Source organism: Pristiophorus japonicus, chromosome 4, assembly GCF_044704955.1.
Source record: "Pristiophorus japonicus isolate sPriJap1 chromosome 4, sPriJap1.hap1, whole genome shotgun sequence".
In the NCBI taxonomy this organism is placed as follows: domain Eukaryota; kingdom Metazoa; phylum Chordata; class Chondrichthyes; family Pristiophoridae; genus Pristiophorus; species Pristiophorus japonicus.
This window is the reverse complement of record NC_091980.1, coordinates 33,881,733-33,902,252: the sequence shown is the minus strand read 5'-3', so window position 1 is coordinate 33,902,252 and position 20,520 is coordinate 33,881,733. Positions and strand designations below refer to the sequence as shown.

General features: G+C 44.4%; 1 protein-coding gene across 3 annotated transcripts in view; it reads right to left on the bottom strand.

Annotated features, from left to right (window-relative positions):
- hmgxb3 (HMG box domain containing 3) overlaps nucleotides 1-20,520 on the bottom strand; it is a 92,796-nt gene that overhangs the window by 34,141 nt on the left and 38,135 nt on the right. For all 3 annotated transcript variants that reach the window (XM_070878092.1, XM_070878091.1, XM_070878093.1), the window contains 4 exons: nucleotides 19,832-19,936; nucleotides 14,057-14,209; nucleotides 10,420-10,718; nucleotides 2,413-2,540 (listed from right to left, as the gene is read on the bottom strand). In XM_070878092.1, coding sequence (XP_070734193.1) covers nucleotides 2,413-2,540; nucleotides 10,420-10,718; nucleotides 14,057-14,209; nucleotides 19,832-19,936 — 685 coding nt within the window. The remainder of the gene's footprint in view (nucleotides 1-2,412; nucleotides 2,541-10,419; nucleotides 10,719-14,056; nucleotides 14,210-19,831; nucleotides 19,937-20,520) is intronic.

Below are 20,520 nucleotides of genomic sequence, written 5' to 3'. Positions count from 1 at the left end.
GGCCACATCTAACTCCCTTTTGAATGTATCCAATGAATTGGACTCAACAACTTTCTGTGGTAGAGAATTCCATAGGTTCACAATTCTCTGGGTGAAAAAGTTTCTCCTCATCACGGTGCTAGATGGTTTACCCCTTATCCTTAGGCTGTGACCCCTGGTTCTGGACTTCCCCAACATCGGGAACATTCTTCCTGCATCTAACCTGTCCAATCCCGTCAGAATTTTATATGTTTCTGAGATCCCTGCACATCTTAACTCACATCAACTTACCTTGCACCTTCACCCATCTCTCTCTCCCTCAATTTACATCATCAGTTCCCCATTTCACTAGCCACCCTCACATTCACCCTCTTCCTTGTCTAATTATACCAACTAACAACACACAAGGGTATGCACATGGGTCTTTTAGCCAATGTTCATGCATAGTTAATGGATGGGCTGTCAAAAATTGAAATCTTTATTTTCAGGACTTTGCGTTCTTAGATAGATTTGTGGGCACCTTTGGAAGTAGCTTAGTGAGTTGCAGTGAATAGTGAGACATAAGGCTACCCCCCACAATTGTGATGAGGGTGAAAGGAATGGGTTGTTCATTGCAGGGATGTTTTATGGAACTGGTGTGGGGTGGTGCCAACCCTGGCGCACCATGGGGCAGTCAGGGTGCACAGCGTGAAGTGAAGTAAATGTGGCCATGGTGAGGCCATCACTGGCCTCCCGGGCAGCAATGTGGTCGGGTGCTGATGCCTTGTGTCTTGTGCAGCATCAGGTGATAACGGACAAGGTTGGTGTTGTTGGTGGTGATGCTGGTGTTGGGGCTGATCGTGGTGGGATTCTAAGGATCAGGGTGAGATTTTTTTCAAAGGCACCGATGCTGCTGGAATAGATGACAGGTGAGGTTGAGATGACAAGCGCCCTGTCAATGATGAGAGAGGTTCTCCAAGGAGGTGACAGTGAATGGAGAGTTCATTGCAAACACTTCCAAAGTGCATACAGCTCAAAAGTCTCTTCCAAATCCTGAAGGCTTTAGCTTCTGACATTGGAAAGTGAACAGCTGTGAAATGGTAGCTTTCATACCACTTCTGCAGCTGTCAACTAGCAAAAGCAATGGAGAGTCACTAAGAACCCGACTCCACTTAGCTGGTGTGAAATCCGAGGGATGGCAAACCGGTCAAAAGGTTGGTAAAATTATATGTGCTTGCTTTTCAGCTTCTTAACTAGTTAGCTAGCTAGTACCTTTTAATGATGTTAATTACCTGTCCCGTTGCATGCAGTCGGGTCTGCTATCCGAACGCAGATGTGACCGGTCAGGAACTCGGACGGAGGTAAGTTAGAGTGGGATTCCGACCCGCTGTCAATCACGGCCATTTTGACAGCGGGCCCGCCTCCAAACCCACACTTGCAAGGCTGGGAAGATTCCGGCCCCTATGTTGATAGTTTGCTCAATTCAAGAACTTGCTAATTGTAAGCAGAGCTGCCTCATGTGAGTAATTCTATGGTTGATTGAGTCAATGTTCAGAATTAAAATTACAATTATTTGTTAGTGTTCTGCAATCTAGAACTCGGAGGCATAGTCTCTGGACAAGGGGCCGGATATTAAAGACGTGATGAGGAGGAATTTCTTCACTCAGAAGGTTGTGACTCTTTGGAATTCTCCACCCCAAACGGCTGTGGACGCTGAATCGTTGTGTATTCAAGGTCAAGATCAATAGATTTTTGGATTCTAGGGAAATCAAGGGATGTGTGGATCAGGCGGGAAAGTGGAGTTGAGATCGAAGATCAGCCATGATCCTATGAATGGCAGAACAGGCTCAAGGTGCCGTATGGCCTACTCCTGCTCCTGCGATGCAATAAAAAATTACATTTAAAATCTGACAAGTAGATCTTATGATCTTAGCCCATTCCACAACTGCAACTGGCTGTGACTGTAATGCAGTAATAAAAGGTACAAATAAATGTAAAAACTGCCAGCACTGAAAGCAAAATTAAAAACAGAAATTTCCAGGTCTGTCAACAGCTATGAAGAAAAAGGAGAAGTTGACCCTTCACCAAAACTGAAACCTAAAATAAGCAAACATTTTTGTAAATTTGGAAAGGAATGGAGAAAAAAAAAAACACACTCCATTCACAGAGAGGGGCTTAATAGGCTGAATGACCTGCAGATGGGTTTGTGGCTATAGAAATGCACTCGCACCTCAGACCAGGAGTTCAAATCCCAAGACAAGGGAAATGCATTTGAAGTGGAGGCATGCAGCTATTGCTCCCCCATGAGTTTGGGCTCCCCACTGTAAAGCATTAAATACAGTGTACAAGACTGGAGAAACTAGACAGCTTGCTGGCTCACGCAAGGGTTGTTTGGAGCCCTGGACAATGGTGTGGGAGCAGCTAAATAGGCGCAGTAAAAGGTGCATCTCTCACCTGAGCTGATGTCGGTGAAGTTGTGAAGTGCGAGACAGTTGGGATTCAAGCAGATTTTCGTCTGAACTACAACCATCTGGAACTGGCTTTCTGTCAACAGCCAGCATTCCTCGGGGCCAGCGATGGAACTGGAAAAACAACAACAAAAAAAATCATGCTTCATCAGCAATTTGGTGTTCCATTCTGTCAGCATTTACAAGTTTAACAAAAAAGTTCAGACTTGCAGCACAGGAGCAATCGATAAGCCATCACGATTGAGTATATTTTTGGGCGCGTGGAGTGTTGGGAATTCTCCGTCTCTTTTCCCAGTCTTCCTTACCCCTCAAACCGCATACGACTGTTTAGACACAGCAAGGCTGCACGGAACAGGCCTCTATATAAACTAAACATTTCATTTTCGTGGCATAGCATCACATTTCTTAACCAGTTGCTAAATCTGGGCATTTCTCCCTTTAACTTAGTCCCTCTCCATTGGGAGGATGTGGCCGTTGCTCATTGCTTCCACAACAACATGGCTGAGGTTGTGGTGAAGAATCACAGACACAAAGCTGTCTCGGCACTCTAACAAGGCACGATTGACAGTCGGATGCACTGCACCGGCAAAATGTAATGTAATTTAAACTCAGCTGCCACAGAGCTAGTTTAAATCTTAAGTTTGACAATTTGCCATCCTGAAAATTTGTACCACTTTATGTTGAAAATTGTGCTCTAACTTGTAACCCTTGCTACTCCCAATTCAGGTCTCAGCTGCTCAGTAATATGCATGGGCTCCACGTCAATAGCCATTCCCTCCTCCCCACATACATTCTGCTAGATTACTGACTGTAATGTAAAGATGACATTGTTCACCACCACAATCATCAAGGGAAATTTTTCCAATGGCAAACCACCCTGGGACATTCTCTCTCAGCTACTCCAGCCACTTGCGCAGAGATTAGAAATCCAGGAAACCTAAACAACATCTTTTTAATTAAAAAGCAAGGCTGCAAGAGATATCAATGTACATTTTATGAGAAGTGGCGGGGGAGCATTACTGTAAATTCTTGGTACATGGGTCACACACATTTGTTTTCTTAATGAGCTCTAAATCAACTTCCTGCATTCTTCTTGAATCATATTAGAGTCGGAGTACAGTTAAATGAAAAGTGCAGTACAAACTAGCAGCTGCATTTCCAAAAAGAGTGCTAAGGACGATGTCCAAAAATACTCAGCAAAAGTAATACTCTCTCACTGGACAGAGTTCAACCAAAGTGCATATACTTATACAATATGGTAGACATCCAGATAGATTACACAGCTCAAACTGAAGTAGAGAAATGAACTTTAATAGCCTCGCACTGTTTCATGTTACACTGAATAAAAAGCATACTGCCATCTAGTGGTATATACTTGAAATATCAGAATAATATGGAAGAATGTCCGAATGTTATACATTTCTGGCAGCTTTTTTCTGGTACACTGGTTAAAATATGTAGTAATTTCTACAGTTTATAAAATAAATGTAAAAATCAAGTTCATTTTACATGTAGAGTGGACAAGGGAAAACCAGTGGATGTGGTGTATTTGGACTTGCAAAAGGCTTTTGACAAATTCCCACACAAGAGATTGGTGTGCAAAATTAAAGCACATGGTATTGGGGGTAACGTACTGACGTGGATAGAGAACTGGTTGGCAGACAGGAAGCAGAGAATCGGGACAGACGGGTCCTTTTCAGAATGGCAGGCAGTGACTAGTGGGGTGCTGCAGGGCTCAGTGCTGGGACCCCAGCTATTTACAATATACATTAATGATGTAGATGAAGGAATTGAGTGTAATATCTCCAAGTTTGCAGATGACACTAAACTGGGTGGCAGTGCGAGCTGTGAGGAGGACGCCAAGAGGCTGCAGGGTAACTTGGACAGGTTAGGTGAGTGGGCAAATGCATGGCAGATGCAGTATAATGTGGATACATGTGAGGTTATCCACTTTGGGGGCAAAAACACGAAGGCAGAATATTATCTGAATGGCGGCAGATTAGGAAAAGGGGAGGTGCAACAAGACCTGGGTGTCATGGTACATCAGTCATTGAAAGTTGGCATGCAGGCGTTGAAGAAGGCAAATGGTATGTTGGCCTTCATAGCTAGGGGATTTGAGAATAGGAGCAGGGAGGTCTTACTGCAATTGTACAGGGCCTTGGTGAGGCCTTACCTGGAATATTGTGTTCAGTTTTAATCTCCTAATCTGAGGAAGGACATTCTTGCTATTGAGGGAGTGCAGCGAAGGTTCACCAGACTGATTCCCGGGATGGCTGGACTGACATATGAGGAGAGACTGGAGCGACTGGGCCTGTACTCACTGGAGTTTAGAAGGATGAGAGGAGATCTGATAGAAACATATAAAATTCTGACGGGACTGGACAGGTTAGATGCAGGAAGAATGTTCCCGATGTTGGGGAAGTCCAGAACCAGGAGACACAGGCTAAGGATAAGGGGTAAGCCATTTAGGACTGGGATGAGGAGAAACGTCTTCACTCATCATCATCATCATTGGTAGTCCCTCAAATCAAGGATGACTTGCTTCAACGTCAAAAAGTTAACAGGCGTTTCAACGATGGACCTAAAATTCCCGGTCTGAACTAAATCTTGAAGGGTGGAAGATGCCTGTGCTTGGATTTTTATAACGTGGGGTAACCGTTGCACGCAGCCACCACACGGGCTTGACAGAGTTAGGTCTTGGTCCAGTAGCAAGGATTAACCAAGACGACTGGAGACCAGCTCTGCTGCACGGACCGAGTGCGCAGTGTGGGCTGGCCCATGCTGCCCCAGGGCCCTCGCCTCTTCTGGCCCCAAACTCAGAGAGTTGTTAACCTGTGGAATTCCCTACCGCAGAGAGTTGTTGATGCCAGTTCATTCAATATATTCAAGAGGGAGTTAGATATGGCCCTTATGGCTAAAGGGATCAAGGGGTATGGAGAAAGCAGGAAAGAGGTACTGAGGTGAATAATCAGCCATGATCTTATTGAATGGCAGTGCAGGCTCGAAGGGCCAAATGGCCTACTCCTGCACCTATTTTCTATGTTTCTATGTGCTATTTATGATTCAAGCAATTATACCAACAGTGTTGATAATATATACATATATTATATATAATACATATAATATGTAGTCTTTTGAACACAGCAAGGTAGTTCTGAGCACACAATGATATTCAGAGAAGGGTTCACACAGCAAATACTCGGATCAGCTGCCTCTGCCACTTCCCTTCTTTCCCCGAGCCTACCGGGCCAAACTTCCTCAGAGGTTCCCTCCTGCCCTAGCCCTGAACTCACATCTTTCTCCAATTTCTCTCTGATCTCCCCTCTTGACCATGAGACCCACTTCCTGCTCCTTTGACCCTATTCCCACTAAACTGCTGACCACCCAACTTCCTTTTCTGGCTCCCATGTTAGCTGACATTGTTAACGGTTCTCTCTCCTCAGATACTGTCCCCCTCTCCTTCAAATCTGCCGTCATCATCCCTCGCCTCAAAAACACAACCCATGACCCCACAATGCTTGCAAGCTACCGCCCCATCTCCAACCTCCCTTTCCTCTCCAAAGTCCTTGAACGTGTTGTCGCCTCCCAAATCCACCCCCATCTTTCCCGGAACTCCATGTTTGAAACTCTTTCCGCCCGTCACAGTACTGAAACAGCTCTCATCAAAATGGCATCCTTTGTAACTGTGACAAAGGTAAACTATTCCACCTCATCCTTCTCGACTTGTCTGCAGCCTTTGATACAGTTGACCACTCCATCCTCCTCCAATGCCTCCCCACCATCGTCCAGCTGGGTGGGACTGCACTTGCCTGGTTCCATTCTTATCTATCTAATCGTAGCCAGAAAATCACCTGCAATGGCATATCTTATCACTTCCATATAGTTACCTTTGGTGTCCCCCAAGGATCTATCCTTGGCCCCTCCTATTTCTCATCTATATGCTGCCCCTTGGCGACATCATCCGAAAACACGGCATCAGTTTGCACATGTACACTGACGACATCCAGTTCTACCTCACCACCACTTCTCTCGATCCTTCCATGGTCTCTAAATTGTCAGACTGCTTGTCCGACATCCAGTACTGGATGAGCAGAAATTTTCTCCAATTAAATATTGGCAAGACCGAAGCCATTGTCTTTGGTCCCCACAATAAACTCCGTTCCCTAGCCACCAACTCCATCCCTCTCCCTAGCATCTGTCTGAGGCTGAACCAGACTGTTCGCAACCTTGGTATTTGACCCTGAAATGAGCTTCCAACCACATATCTGTGGCATAATTAAAACCGCCTATTTCCACCTCTAACATTGCCCGTCTCCACCGTTTCCTCAGCTCATTTGCTGCTGAAATCCTCATCCATGCCTCTAGACTTGACTACTCCCAACGCACTCCTGGCTGATCGCTCATTCTATTCTACATAAACTTGAGGTCTTCCAAAACTTGGCAATAAATGTCCTAACTCGCACCAAGTCACGATCACCCATCATCCCTATGCTTGCTGACCTGCATTGGGTCCCAGTTATGCGACGCCTCAATTTCAAAATACTCATCCTTGTTGACAAATCCTTCCATGGTGTTGCCCTTCCCGATCTCTAATCTCCTTCAACGCCCCCCGCCCCCCCCCCCCCCCGAGATGTCTGCACTGTTTTAATTCTGCCCTCTTCAGCATCCCTGATTATAATCGCTCAACCATCGGTAGCCATGCCTTCAGCTGCCTATGGGTCAAAGCTCTGGAATTCCCTCCCTATCTCTTTCTCCTCCTTTAAGACGCTCCTTAAAACCTACCTCTTTGACCAAGCTTTTGGTCATTTGCCGTAATTTCTTATGTGGTCCGGTGTCAAATTTTTGTCTAACAACACTCCAGTGAAGCGCCTTGGAGTTTTATGACGTTAACGGCACTATATAAATACAAGTTGTCATAAAAATGCAACGATCAACAGTATCATAGTTTAAGTCCATTTGTTTCTATTCCAGCTCTTTGTCCATGTTGTTTAAAGCAGCGAATATTCAGATCATTGGTTGGAGAGAACTTATCCTGACATTGTGAGGACCTCAAATCATTTAATTATGGACGCAGCTATTTGCACTACAGATTGCTGTGATTGGTTCTTCATGATCACATGATCTGATTGCTGATTGGTTCCCTTGAAGGATAAGACACACCCAGAAGTTTCACTGACATGCTTGTAGGTTAAAGTGCCTCTCTACCCAAGGATACTTCGGTGGCTGGTAGTGGGGCCACCTATCCACATCGCCATCTCAGCTGGTCAGAAGTCAAGAGACCTTATTGCTTTCAATGGAATCATTCTGGCATCAATGAGCATCGGGGGACGGGGAGAAAGAGAGAGGAGGGGTGTGGTAGAGAAAGGCTGCTAAGAAAATTAAAATTCTTTTTGGTGTATCTTTCTTCACTTCGGATAAAAATATTTTGAATAAAAATGCTATCGAGACTTCCTTCCACAGAACTTGAGATGTACTTTACCTCATAAAATCAAAAATATAATCCAATCTGAATTTTGTATTTACTCGTTAGTTCTTCCTTTTCTCATTACTCTTCCGGTGCCGAGCCAAGAGAATATAATGGTTGATTTGATCACAGGCCTCTACCAACGTCACTCTGACACAGATCATTAAGAGCTGGGACGGAGTGGAATATGGTGACTGTTTCCTTAGGCGCAAGCACCTGGCCTTCCCACGATGGAAAAACAGGCTAAATAAATTTATGCATTTACAAACTGCTCCGCATTACAAATTTACTAATAACAATCCTTGTAGATTGTAAAGCAACAGAAAGGTGCGTAATTTTTTGAAAGCTAAGCTTTATCAGTGTTCCAACAATTAATGCCCATGAACACTCACTGCTGGTTGAGATGCCTCTCCACATCGAATAGCATAGCCTAGACCTGGCCACGATAAATTATACTGGGGCACGATACCCAAGGGAAACCACAACTGCACAACCGCAAGGAGAAGGGAAGTAAATTGTTAGAGAAAGCAACAAAAAATATCCCTGAAAACACATGCACTGGCAAGTGAGTGGAAGGGCGAGAAAAGAAAAATCATCTTTCAGGACAGGCTGACCTTTCACTGAAAGTACCACCAGACCAGGAGCTTTTGCTTTGCCTCAGATACAAAATTAGTTCTCTTTATTTGTATATGAAAAGTGCATTTTATTTTCTAAAAAACACTTCTCCTCAAAATGGGGAGGCTCTTTGTTTATAATTACCACACTGCCCAGTTTTCCTGAATTTGATGAGATCACAATGCAGGTTCACTGGCCAAAATCTTAAAGGTCCACGAGTGTTCCAAGTACATGCTGTTCTGACAGGATCATGTGCTGTATATTTTGATCACTATCACCCTCCAATGGTGAGAGAGCCAATTTTGTTGGTCATAAGCTAAACACAAGCTGGTTTTATTCCCCCCCCTCCCTCCCCCGTCTTTAGATTTTCTGAGCAACATGTAGCACTGTGCTGTGGACTGGTAGGGCATGGGCTTGTGCCCGAGACACTCAACGCATTAAGCTCTCAAGACTAGCAGGTCTGTCTGCAGGAGCAACTGAGCAGATATCAAAAACTGTTTAGACATATAAGGAAAATAATTAAATGTTGGAAGTGTGAAAGCTCCCTCTTCCATCCAGTGGTCAGTCACAGAAAAGCATTAATGGAAACCTATCTGCTACCCATATACAAAGCAAGATTTTAAAAGAGAATATAGTTATTAATTTTTTTAGGGGCTCTATAATGGATGATAGGACCCTAACTAGTGTTTATCCTTCCGTGTGTCTCTTTATGGCCTGGACTGGAGAAATTTAGCTATGAGGAAAGATTGGATTGGCTGGAATTGTTTTCTGTGGATCAGAGGAGGCTGAGGGGAGACCTTATTGAGGTGTATAAAATTATGAGTGGCCTAGAGAGAGAGGATAGGACAGACCTGTTTCCCTTAGCAGAGGGGTCAACAACCAGGGGACAGATTTAAAGTAATTGATAGAAGGTTTAGAGGGCATTTGAGGGGAAATTTCTTCACCCAGAGGGTGGTGGGGGTCTGGAACACAAACCTGAAAGGGTGGTAGAGGCAGAAACCCTCACCACATTTTTTTTAAAAAGTATTTGGGTGTGCACTTGAAGTGCCGTAACCTACAGGTCTACGGACCAAGAACTGGAAAGTGGGATTAGGCTGCACAGATCTTTGTTGGCCGGCACGGGCACGATGGGCCGAAATGGCCTCCTTCCATGCTGTAAATTTCTATGATTCTATGATCAATGAGATGCACACCCGAGACAAGCAAATGCCTCAACCAACTGCTGTTAAAACAGCTGTGGAGCGTTATTCGAGTGGCAAAAAGTGTGAACTCCCGCTCCAACCAATTTTTGCCAAGGAGGCAATGTAGGTCAGCAAGCACAGGGGTGATGGGTGACTGGTGCGAGTTAAGACACGGGCAGTAGAATTTTGAATGACCTCAAGTTTACAGAGGGTAGAACATGGGAGGCCAGCCAGGAGTGCGTTGGAATAGTCAAGTCTAGAGGTAACAAAGGCATGGGCGAAGTTTAGCAACAGATCAGTGGAGCCAGGGGCGGACATTAAAAAGTGAGCTGTAACTATGGCGGTTAAAGCATGACATGAAGTGAGTGACACTTTCATGAAGTGCATGCTGTATGCATAACTTCCAATGTATTGTAGATATATGCTCGGCAGCAGATGACATACGAAAGGTATGTGAGGTTTTCTTCAAATACATCGCAACATAGCATGCAGCTTTCTAAAAACTCTATAAAATCAAAAGTATTTTTACACAATTTCACAAGAGTTGAATTTGATCCCTGTGGGGAAGCAGCTGATCTCTGCTCAGTACCATCCAATGCCCCGCAGTAGTATGGCAAGATAATGAGCAGATACAAATCTGTGTCTTATACTCGCAAGACGTGTCAGTTGTGTGCTCTGTTTAATGATACTCAGCACTTATAAATAACATTCAAGTAGTAAAAAAGGTCCTTACTTGTGTCCACCCTTGAACAACTGGCTGTCACACAGGCCACAGATGGTGGCCGCCGACTCAAAGTAATTAGGCCACGAATTTTGTTCAAGTGTTATGGTCTCGTTTACAGTCGACAAGATCAACCGTGAGCTGTTGAGTTCCTGAATTAGACTAAAAATTTCATGAAGTTCAGCCTCGTTCTCGGGGATCTGAACTGTCCTCCTGAGCAGCAGTAATGTAGTCTGGCGCTGTAAGTCCTTTGAGACCTGAGTTAGCTCTTCCTCTGGATTCAGCAGACCCAAGGAAAGTGTACTGTTTATCTGGAATTAAAATTTAAAGCTATATATTTAAATATATATATATAAACCAAACAAAGCTGTACACAACTTCTTGCATCTTTCACTGGTATTTTTGGCTCTGCCTTCATTTCGATTTGAACATCATCCTATAAATCATTGCCATTTCGAAGAATTGATACTTTCCAATTAACTGTGACTACACTCTTCCTCCTGGCTCCATATAGAAAAAAAAAATCAGTAACCTTTTTTGGCCTCTTCTGGGGCTGAACCTCTTCTTGGTCCCAGGTTGGTTTGGCAGGAAAGCAACAGGGGCTTCCTGCCGAGATAAAATTGCAGTTGGGTCCCAGTTATGTCACTGGGACCTGACATGTAAAGGACCCCACTGGCTTTAGATGGGTGAACTTGCCACTTGTTCAGCAGAGCAGGTTAAAATTGCGGACTGCGAGATCCTAGTGGCTTTCTGGCGGGTAAGTAACCTGGACAATTTTAAGTAGCCACCTGCCTGGTTTTCGCCAGGTGGGTAGAGATAAAACCACCCTCACAATGTCAGAAACAGGTACTACACCATACTAATCAGTGCTGCAGTTCCTTAAAAGGTCCCAAGTTTTATTTCATGTTTTTAAAGCCTTAAACTTGTGCTGCAAAAATAAACTTTAATTATTTTAAACCAGTCGCTACGACTGCATAATGAATAAGAGGGTTTAAATATACATTTAGAAAGCTTTGAAATATTGACTTCCACATGCCAAAATACATCATTGCAAGTTTGGTTGCATAGATAGGTCAAGTGAGTGGGCAAAAATTTGGCAGATGGAGGTGGGTAAATGTGAAGTTACCCACTTTGGTAGGAAGAATAGAAAAGCAAGATATTACTTAAATGAAGAGAGACTACAAAATGCTGCAGTACAGAGGGATCTGGGTGTCCTCATACATGAAACACAAAAAGTTAGCATACAGGAACAGCAACTAATTAGGAAGGCAAATGGAATGTTGTCCTATATAAAAAGTAGGGAAGTCTTGCTACAACTGTACAAGGCATTGGTGAGACCACACCTGGAGAACTGCATACAGTTTTGGTTTCCTTATTTATTTGCATTGGAGGCAGTTCAGAGAAGGTTCTCTAGGTTGATTCCTGGGATAAAGGGGTTGTCTTATGAGCGAAGGTTGAGCAGGTTGGGCCTGTACTCATTGGATTTTAGACGAATGAGAGGTAATCATATTGAAACAGATAAGATTCGGAGGGGGCTTGACAGGATAGATGCTGAGAAGACCCCTCATGGGGGAATCTAGATCTAGGGGGCATTGTTTCAGAATAAGTGGTCGTCCATTTAAGACAGAGACATGGAGGAATTTCTTCTCTCAGAGGGTCGGGAATCATTGGAATTCTCTAACCCAGAGAGCTGTGAAGGCTGATTTATTGAATATATTCAAGGTTGAGATAAGACAGATTCTTAAACTATAAAGGGAGTCAAGGATGATGGGGAACAGGCAGGAAAGTGGAATTGAGGCCAAGATCAGATCAGCCATGATCTTATTGAATGGCAGAGCAGGCTCGAGGGGCCTAATGGCCTGCTCCTGCTCCTATTTCTTATGTTCTTATGTTCTGGCTTGCACTCCTCAAAATCATATTCTCTATCAAAATAATCTTAAAGCAGCACAACAATTACAAAGAGGTTTGGCGTCACAATTGGTGACAAACCATGTGTGCTAGTTAAAAGCCGAGGGCAAAAATGAAGTCTACGAGCAGAGAGCATTTGATGGGTTCGGTTTTGGATAATGAGCCTGTCATTGTAGAAAACTGTGTTTTGGTTGGGGAAAGTGTATAAATAAAACAACTGAATGTTCCTTCACCCCATACAACTCGGATTTCTTCAAAAATCACACCCAGCAAAAATTTTTACATTCCATCAAATGCCTTTTTATAGTTGTATGACTGCAAATTAAAATAATGGAATACTTCACATTATGCATAGAAAACATTTACAGTGGATCACAAATTAAGGATGAAGGCGAGGAACAAGACCATCTCAAAGGATTTACACACTCTAAAATCAGATACACGAGTTGTGTGAGTGGTCATCATAGACAGTCCTTCGAAATGAGGATGACTTGCTTCCATGCCAAAAAAGGATGAATTCACAGGTGTTTCAATGAAGGACCTAATATTCCAGATCCCGAACTACATCCTGAAGGGTGGAAGATGCCTGTGCATGGATTTATTTTTTATTTTTTTTTTTTTTAAACGTGTGGTGGCCGTTGCACACCAGCCACCACATGGGCTTGACAGAGCTGGATCTTGGTCCAGTGATAACTGGAGACTTGCTCTGCTGCACAGGCCTAGTGCGCACAAATATTGCAGTGTGGGCTGGCCCGTGCTGCCCCTGGCTGTGGTAGTGTTAATCTCAACCTGAGTCAGGGCAGCTGCATAGCAGGGACAAGCATTGTGGCACAGAAAAGGGCAAAGAACACAAATGGATTAGGTGGTCACTAACTCAGAGACTCTTAATGATCTAGAAAGGCTTGAGCTTAAATTGCAAACCTACTCCCTGAAGGTAGCAGGCCAGGTAGATAAGGTGGTTAAGGCGGCATACGGAATGCTTGCCTTTATTAGCCGAGGCATAGAATAAGTGCAGGGGGGTTATGCTTGAACTGTATAAAACACATAGCTAGAGTACTGCGTGCAGTTCTGGTCACTACATTACAGGAAAGATGTGATTGCACTGGAGAGGGTACAGAGGAGATTCAAGAGGATGTTGCCGGGAGTAGAGAATCTTAGCTATGAGGAAAGATTGGATAGGCTGGGTTTGTTTTCCTTGGAACGGAGGAGGCTGAGGGAAGACCTTATTGAGATGTATAAAATTATGGAGGTGCCTAGATAGGACCTATTTCCCTTAGCAGAGGGGGCAAAAAACCAGGGGGCATAGATTTCAAGTAACTGATAGAAGGTTTAGAGGGGATTTGAGGGGAAGTTTCTTCACTCAGATGATTGTGGGGTCTGGAACTCTCTGCCTAAAAGGATGGTAGAGGCAGAAACCCTCACCACATTTAAAAAGTACTTGGATGTGCACTTGAAGTGCCGTAACCTACAGGGTTACAGACCAAGAGCTAGAAAGTGGGATTAGGCTGGATAACTCTTTGTTGGCCGGCACGGACGCGATGGGTCAAAATAGCCTCCTACCGTGCTGTAACTTTATGATTCTATGATACTCCCACAACTGGAAAATGTTGTATGGTATGAAGAAACCGCAATATAGTGAAATCAGTAAAAAAACACATCCTCTATAAATACATATCTAAATATGTATTCTATAAGAGAACCTTTGTTACTGTACACTATATACCTGAGAAACGGTACTCACAACAGGCTTTGATGGCTTTATATCCTGTTTGTCTCTTGTGAAGTCATAGCCACACTTTGGACAAATTCCTGGTTTGTACCGGTTCATGTAGACATATGTACATTTAGGATTTTTACATCGTCCTTTACCTCTGCAAGTCGCCAAACCCAGGTCCTTAAAAACACAATAAAGTGTACAATGATCAGCAGCTTATTGCCACAGCATACCACAACTATAAATTAAAAAACAGAAGACTCATAAGGAGTCATAGAATACAATCAGAATTAGTACAAGGGAAGATAATCCAAAAACTCAAGTCAAAGTGACTAGTGTGTCATAAGATCACCAAAGTGAAAGGGAGCACAGTATTACTGTGTACTCCCCAACACATATCCACAGCCAGCCCCTTGACCTTACCATCTCTTGTGGCCTCGCTACTCCCATCGTGTCAATCACAGATAAGGTAATTTCTGACCACTTCCTCGTAGCGCTCTCAACTCACATACCCCTAGTCTTTCCTCCCTCCCCCCCCCCCACCCCAAACCCTACCTCCTTCTGTGTTCGCCCCTGGAAAAAAAAACTCTCCTGACTCTCTTACAACTGCACTCATCAACTCCAAACTGTCCAGCCTTTGGCCTTCCATTCTTTTCCATGACATTTCTGCAACTATCGATCTGCTCAATCACAACCTCAGCTTTGATGTCCTAGTCCCTGTTAAAACAATTACTCTCCCTCATCCTAGCCGTTCCCCCTGATCTTCGCTCCCTTAAGTCCAAGGGATGCAGACTTGAACTGATATGGCGGACAACTGGTTTAGCCATTCACCGGCAGATCATAAAGCACTATCGGGTCCTGCTCTTGTCTGCCAAAATCACTCACTGTTTCAGAATCATTCTGGAATGTAAAGATGAATCCCGCCTTCTGTTCTCCACTGCTAACCGTCTTTTTAAACCCCTCTCTCCACCTCACATCCACACCGTACAATAAGTGTGAGGAACTCATGGACTTATGCCACCAAGATCGAGACCATTTGTTCGGCTGCCTCTGCCTCTTCCCTTCCCTTCCTCTACCCCACCGGGCCAAACTTCCTCTCAGGATCCCCTCCTGCCCTAGCTCTGGCCTCACATCTTTCTCCAGTTTCTCCCCAATCTCCCCTCATGACCTTTCCGAGCTCATCCTGTCCATGAGACCCACTTCTTGCTCCCTTGACTCTATTCCCACCAAACTGCTGACCACCCAACTTTCTTTTCTGGCTCCCATGTTAGCTGACATTGTTAACGGTTCTCTCTCCATAATATGGTGGAATTCTGCATTAGGATGGAGAATGAAACAGTTAATTCAGAGACCATGGTCCAGAACTTAAAGGAGGGTAACTTTGAAGGTATGAGGCGTGAATTGGCTAGGATAAATTGACGAATGATACTTAAGGGGTTGACAGTGGATGGGCAATGGCAGACATTTAGAGACCGCATGGATGAACTACAATAATTGTACATTCCTGTCTGGCGTAAAAATAAAAAAGGGAAGGTGGCTCAACCATGGCTATCAAGGGAAATCAGGGATAGTATTAAAGCCAAGGAAGTGGCATACAAATTGGCCAGAAATAGCAGCGAACCCAGGAACTGGGAGAAATTTAGAACTCAGCAGAGGAGGACAAAGGGTTTGATTAGGGCAGGGAAAATGGAGTTCGAGAAGAAGCTTGCAGGGAACATTAAGACGGATTGCAAAAGTTTCTATAGATATGTAAAGAGATAAAGGTTAGTAAAGACAAACGTAGGTCCCCTGCAGTCAGAATCAGGGGAAGTCATAACGGGGAACAAAGAAATGGCAGACCAATTGAACAAGTACTTTGGTTCGGTATTCACGAAGGAGGACACAAACAACCTTCCGGATATAAAAGGGGTCAGAGGGTCTAGTAAGGAGGAGGAACTGAGGGAAATCCTTATTAGTCGGGAAATTGTGTTGGGGAAATTGATGGGATTGAAGGCCGATAAATCCCCAGGGCCTGATGGACCGCATCCCAGAGTACTTAAGGAAGTGGCCTTGGAAATAGCGGATGCATTGACAGTCATTTTCCAACATTCCATTGACTCTGGATCAGTTCCTATCGAGTGGAGGGTAGTCAATGTAACCCCACTTTTTAAAAAAGGAGGGAGAGAGAAAACAGGTAATTATAGACCGGTCAGCCTGACCTCAGTAATGGGTAAAATGATGGAATCAATTATTAAGGATGTCATAGCAGCGCATTTGGAAAGAGGTAACATGATAGGTCCAAGTCAGCATGGATTTGTGAAAGGGAAATCATGCTGGACAAATCTTCTGGAATTTTTTGAGGATGTTTCCAGTAGAGTGGAAAAGGGAGAACCAATTAATGTGGTATATTTGGACTTTCAGAAGGCTTTCGACAAGGTCCCACACAAGAGATTAATGTGCAAAGTTAAAGCACATGGGATTGGGGGTAGTGTGCTGACATGGATTGAGAACTGGTGGGCAGACAGGAAGCAAAGAGTAGGAGTAAATGGGTACTTTTCAGAATGGCAGACAGTGACTAGTGGGGTACCGCAAGGTTCGGTGTGCTGGGGCCCCAGCTGTTTACACTGTACATTAACGATTTAGACGAGGGGATTAAATGTAGTATCTCCAAATTTGCGGATGACACTAAGTTGGGTGGCAGTGTGAGCTGCGAGGAGGATGCTATGAGGCTGCAGAGTGACTTGGATAGGTTCGGTGAGTGGGCAAATGCATGGCAGATGAAGTATAATGTGGATAAATGTGAGGTTATCCACTTTGGTGGTAAAAATACAGACTATTATCTGAATGGTGACAGATTAGGAAAAGGGGAGGTGCAACGAGACCTGGGTGTCATGGTACATCAGTCATTGAAGGTTGGCATGCAGATACAGCAGGCGGTTAAGAAAGCAAATGGCATGTTGGCCTTCATAGTGAGGGGATTTGACTACAGGGGCAGGGAGGTGTTGCTATAGTTGTACAGGGCCTTGGTGAGGCCACACCTGGAGTATTGTGTACAGTTTTGGTCTCCTAACTTGAGGAAAGACATTCTTGCTATTGAGGAAGTGCAGTGAAGGTTCACCAGACTGATTCCCGGGATGGCAGACTGACCTATCAAGAAAGACTGGATCAACTGGGCTTGTATTCACTGGAGTTCAGAAGAATGAGAGGGGACCTCATAGAAATGTTTAAAATTCTGATGGGTTCAGACACATTAGATGCAGGAAGAATGTTCCCAATGTTGGGGAAGTCCAGAACCAGGGGTCACAGTCTAAGGATAAGGGGTAAACCATTTAGGACCGAGATGAGGAGAAACTTCTTCACCCAGAGAGTGGTGAACCTGTGGAAATCTCTACCACAGAAAGTTGTTGAGGCCAATTCACTAAATATATTCAAAAAGGAGTTCGATGAAATCCTTACTACTAGGGAGATCAAGGGGTATGGCGAGAAAGCAGGAATGGGGTACTGAAGTTGCATGTTCAGCCATGAACTCATTGAATGGTGGTGCAGGCTAGAAGGGCCGAATGGCCTACTCCTGCACCTATTTTCTATGTTTCTATGTATGTTTCTCTCAAGTACTGTCCCCCTCTCCCTCAAATCTGCCGTCATCACCCCTCTCATAAAAACCCTCGACCCCTCTGCCTTTACAAACTGCCGCCCCATCTCCAATTTTCCTTTCCTCTCAAGTCCTTGAACGTGTTGTCGCCTCCCAAATCCATGCCCATCTTTCCCGCAATTCCATGTTTGAATCCCTCCAATCCGGTTTCCGCGCCTACCACAGTACCGAAATGGCTCTCAAAGTCACAAATGACATCCTGTGTGAATGTGACAAAGACAAACTATCCCTCGACGTTCTTCTTGATTTGTCTGCAGCCTTTGACACAATTGACCACTCTATCCTTCAACACCTCTCCACCATTGTCCAGCTGGGTGGAACTGCACTTGCCTGGTTCCATTCTTATTAATCTGATCCTAGCCACCTGCAGTGGCATCACTTTCCACCCCCGCATCATTACCTCTGGTGTCCCCCAAGGATCTATCCTTGGCCAATTCCAATTTCTCATCTACATGTTGCCCCTTAGCGACATCATCCGAAAACAGTGTCCGTTTTCACATGTACGCTTCACTACCACTTCCCTCGACCCCTCCACGGTCTCCAAATTGTCCGACATCCAGTCCCAGATGAGCAGAAATATTCTCCCACGCCACAAACTCCCTTCCCTAGCCACTGACTCCATCCCTCTCCCCAATTTCTGTCTGAGGCTGAACCAGACTGTTCGCAACCTTGACCCGAAAATGAACTTTCGACCATATATCCGCAGCATAACCAAAACTGCCTATTTCACCTCTGTGACATCGCCCATCTCCGCCCTTGCCTCAGCTCATTCGCTGCTGAAACCCTCATCCATGCCTTTGTTACCTCTAGACTTTACTTTTCCAACACATTTCTGGCTGGCCTCCTAAATTGTACCCTACATAATCTAAGTGTGAGCCAAAACTCGGTTCCTGTGTCTTAACTCGCACCAAGTCCCGCTCCCTGTGCTTGCTGACCTACATTGGCTTTCAATTAAGCAATGTGTCAATTTCAAAATTGTCATCTTTATTTTCAAATCCCTCCATGGTCCTGCCCCTCCCTATATCTAATCTCCTCCAACTCCACCCCCCCCCCCCCCCGCGCCACACCCCTCCAAGATGTCTGCGCTCCTCGAATTCTGCCCTTTTGAGCATCTCTCATTATATCATTATAATCCGCTCAACCATTGATAGCCTTGCTTTCTGTTGCCTAGGCCCCAAGCTCTGGAACTCCCTGCCTAAACCCCTCCACCTCTTTCCTTCTTCATGATGCTCCTTAAAACATACCTTCTTGACCAAGCTTTGGATCACGTCCGCTAATTTCTCCTTCTGCGGCTTGGTGTGAAATTTTTAATCGCATAATACTCCTGTGAAGTGCCTTAGGATGTTTCACTACGTTAAAGGCGCGGTATAAATACAACTTGTAGTTGTGGTGTATAGTATGATGCAGGTCCATGCTTGGTCTTATCCACATGGTGTGTTACTGATTCCAGCTGTCCCATCAAGTGGAATTGCTGAGTAGGCGAGCACTTTTCCAGAGAGGTACAAAAAACATCTTTTGGTGTACTCACCTCTTTCCTGACTTCACTCTTATTATCGTCATACTGAAAATAATTCTTACCATTATCCTTCTCGGCAGAAACATAAAGGGACAATTTCAATCCCAGAAATGGGTTGGAGTCGTGCAAGATGTTAAAATTTTAAAAATCTCAAAGTTGACCTAAACCCTTCCCACTTCTGGGTTTAATAGAGGCAGGATAGGAGACGGGGAACCAACCCGCTCCTAGGAAGCGAGTTAGCAATTTAAATATTTTAATGAGGCTAGTAACCTCAACCTTGATCGGCTGGGTTTCCCAGGCCCCGGAAAACCCCGCAGCTCATGGGAGGAGAGGACAGCTGTGGGTCCTTTACAACATTGCTTGTGTACCAGGAGGAACAAGGGTGCTACCCCCCTAGCCTGCCTCCTTCCCTGGAATCCGACCACACACAGTCCCCCGCCCCCCCCCCCCCCCCATACAAAGACCCCCAGTATTGGGGATCGGACCCCCCCGGTCGGGAATTGTGTAAAATAACAAATGATGACTGAACTGAAGTTTGGAGCATGACGAATGCTCGCAACAGAGAAGGTAGTTAAAAGAGGAGAAAATACAAACAAAACTGTTAAGAGTTTACAGAATGTTTAAAACAAAATTTGAATGCCCACATAATACTTACAAAGGCGCTTGCTTTGTTGGTTTTTGGAAGAGTCAGGCACACAGTTCTGACAGAAACTGCACTGGCTTGTGGTGACCCATTCTCTGTGGCAACTTTTAATTCGATCTATAAGCAAAATAAACCAAAACAACAGTTACAAAAAAAGGTCAATTTCAGCTCTTGCAGAAGAATGCTGATCCCTCAAACTGAAATAACGTCTGGTCTTGAATTTAAAGTCAGTTATTCTCACCATTCATCATTTCTCAGACAACCTGTCACTAATAGTGCTATGGCAAAGGAACACTCCAATTATTTTGGTGGGGCTCCAGGGAAACAGTTAAAGCTCCACTTGGCTGCACCACTGGCCAGAACAAAAAGTTAACTGAACTTAGGAACACGAGTAGACAGTTTAGCCCCTTTGAGCCTGTTCCACCATTCTATCAGAGCATGACTGATCTCCATTTTCCTCATTTCCATTTACCCGTCTTTGCTCCATATCCCTTATGAAGTTTAAGTCAATTTAAAGTGCCACTGAGCTATTGAGCCAGAGCTGACCCTGCAGCAATTATTAGTTTCAGGATGCTTAATTAAAGAGTGACATTGAATCATTTGCTATCAGTGTGGAAGAACAGCTAGTTCTGCAGAGGAAAACATCTGGGTGTACATGATCCTTTTTAATTGGGTTCTCTGTAAAAGCAGGACACGGACTA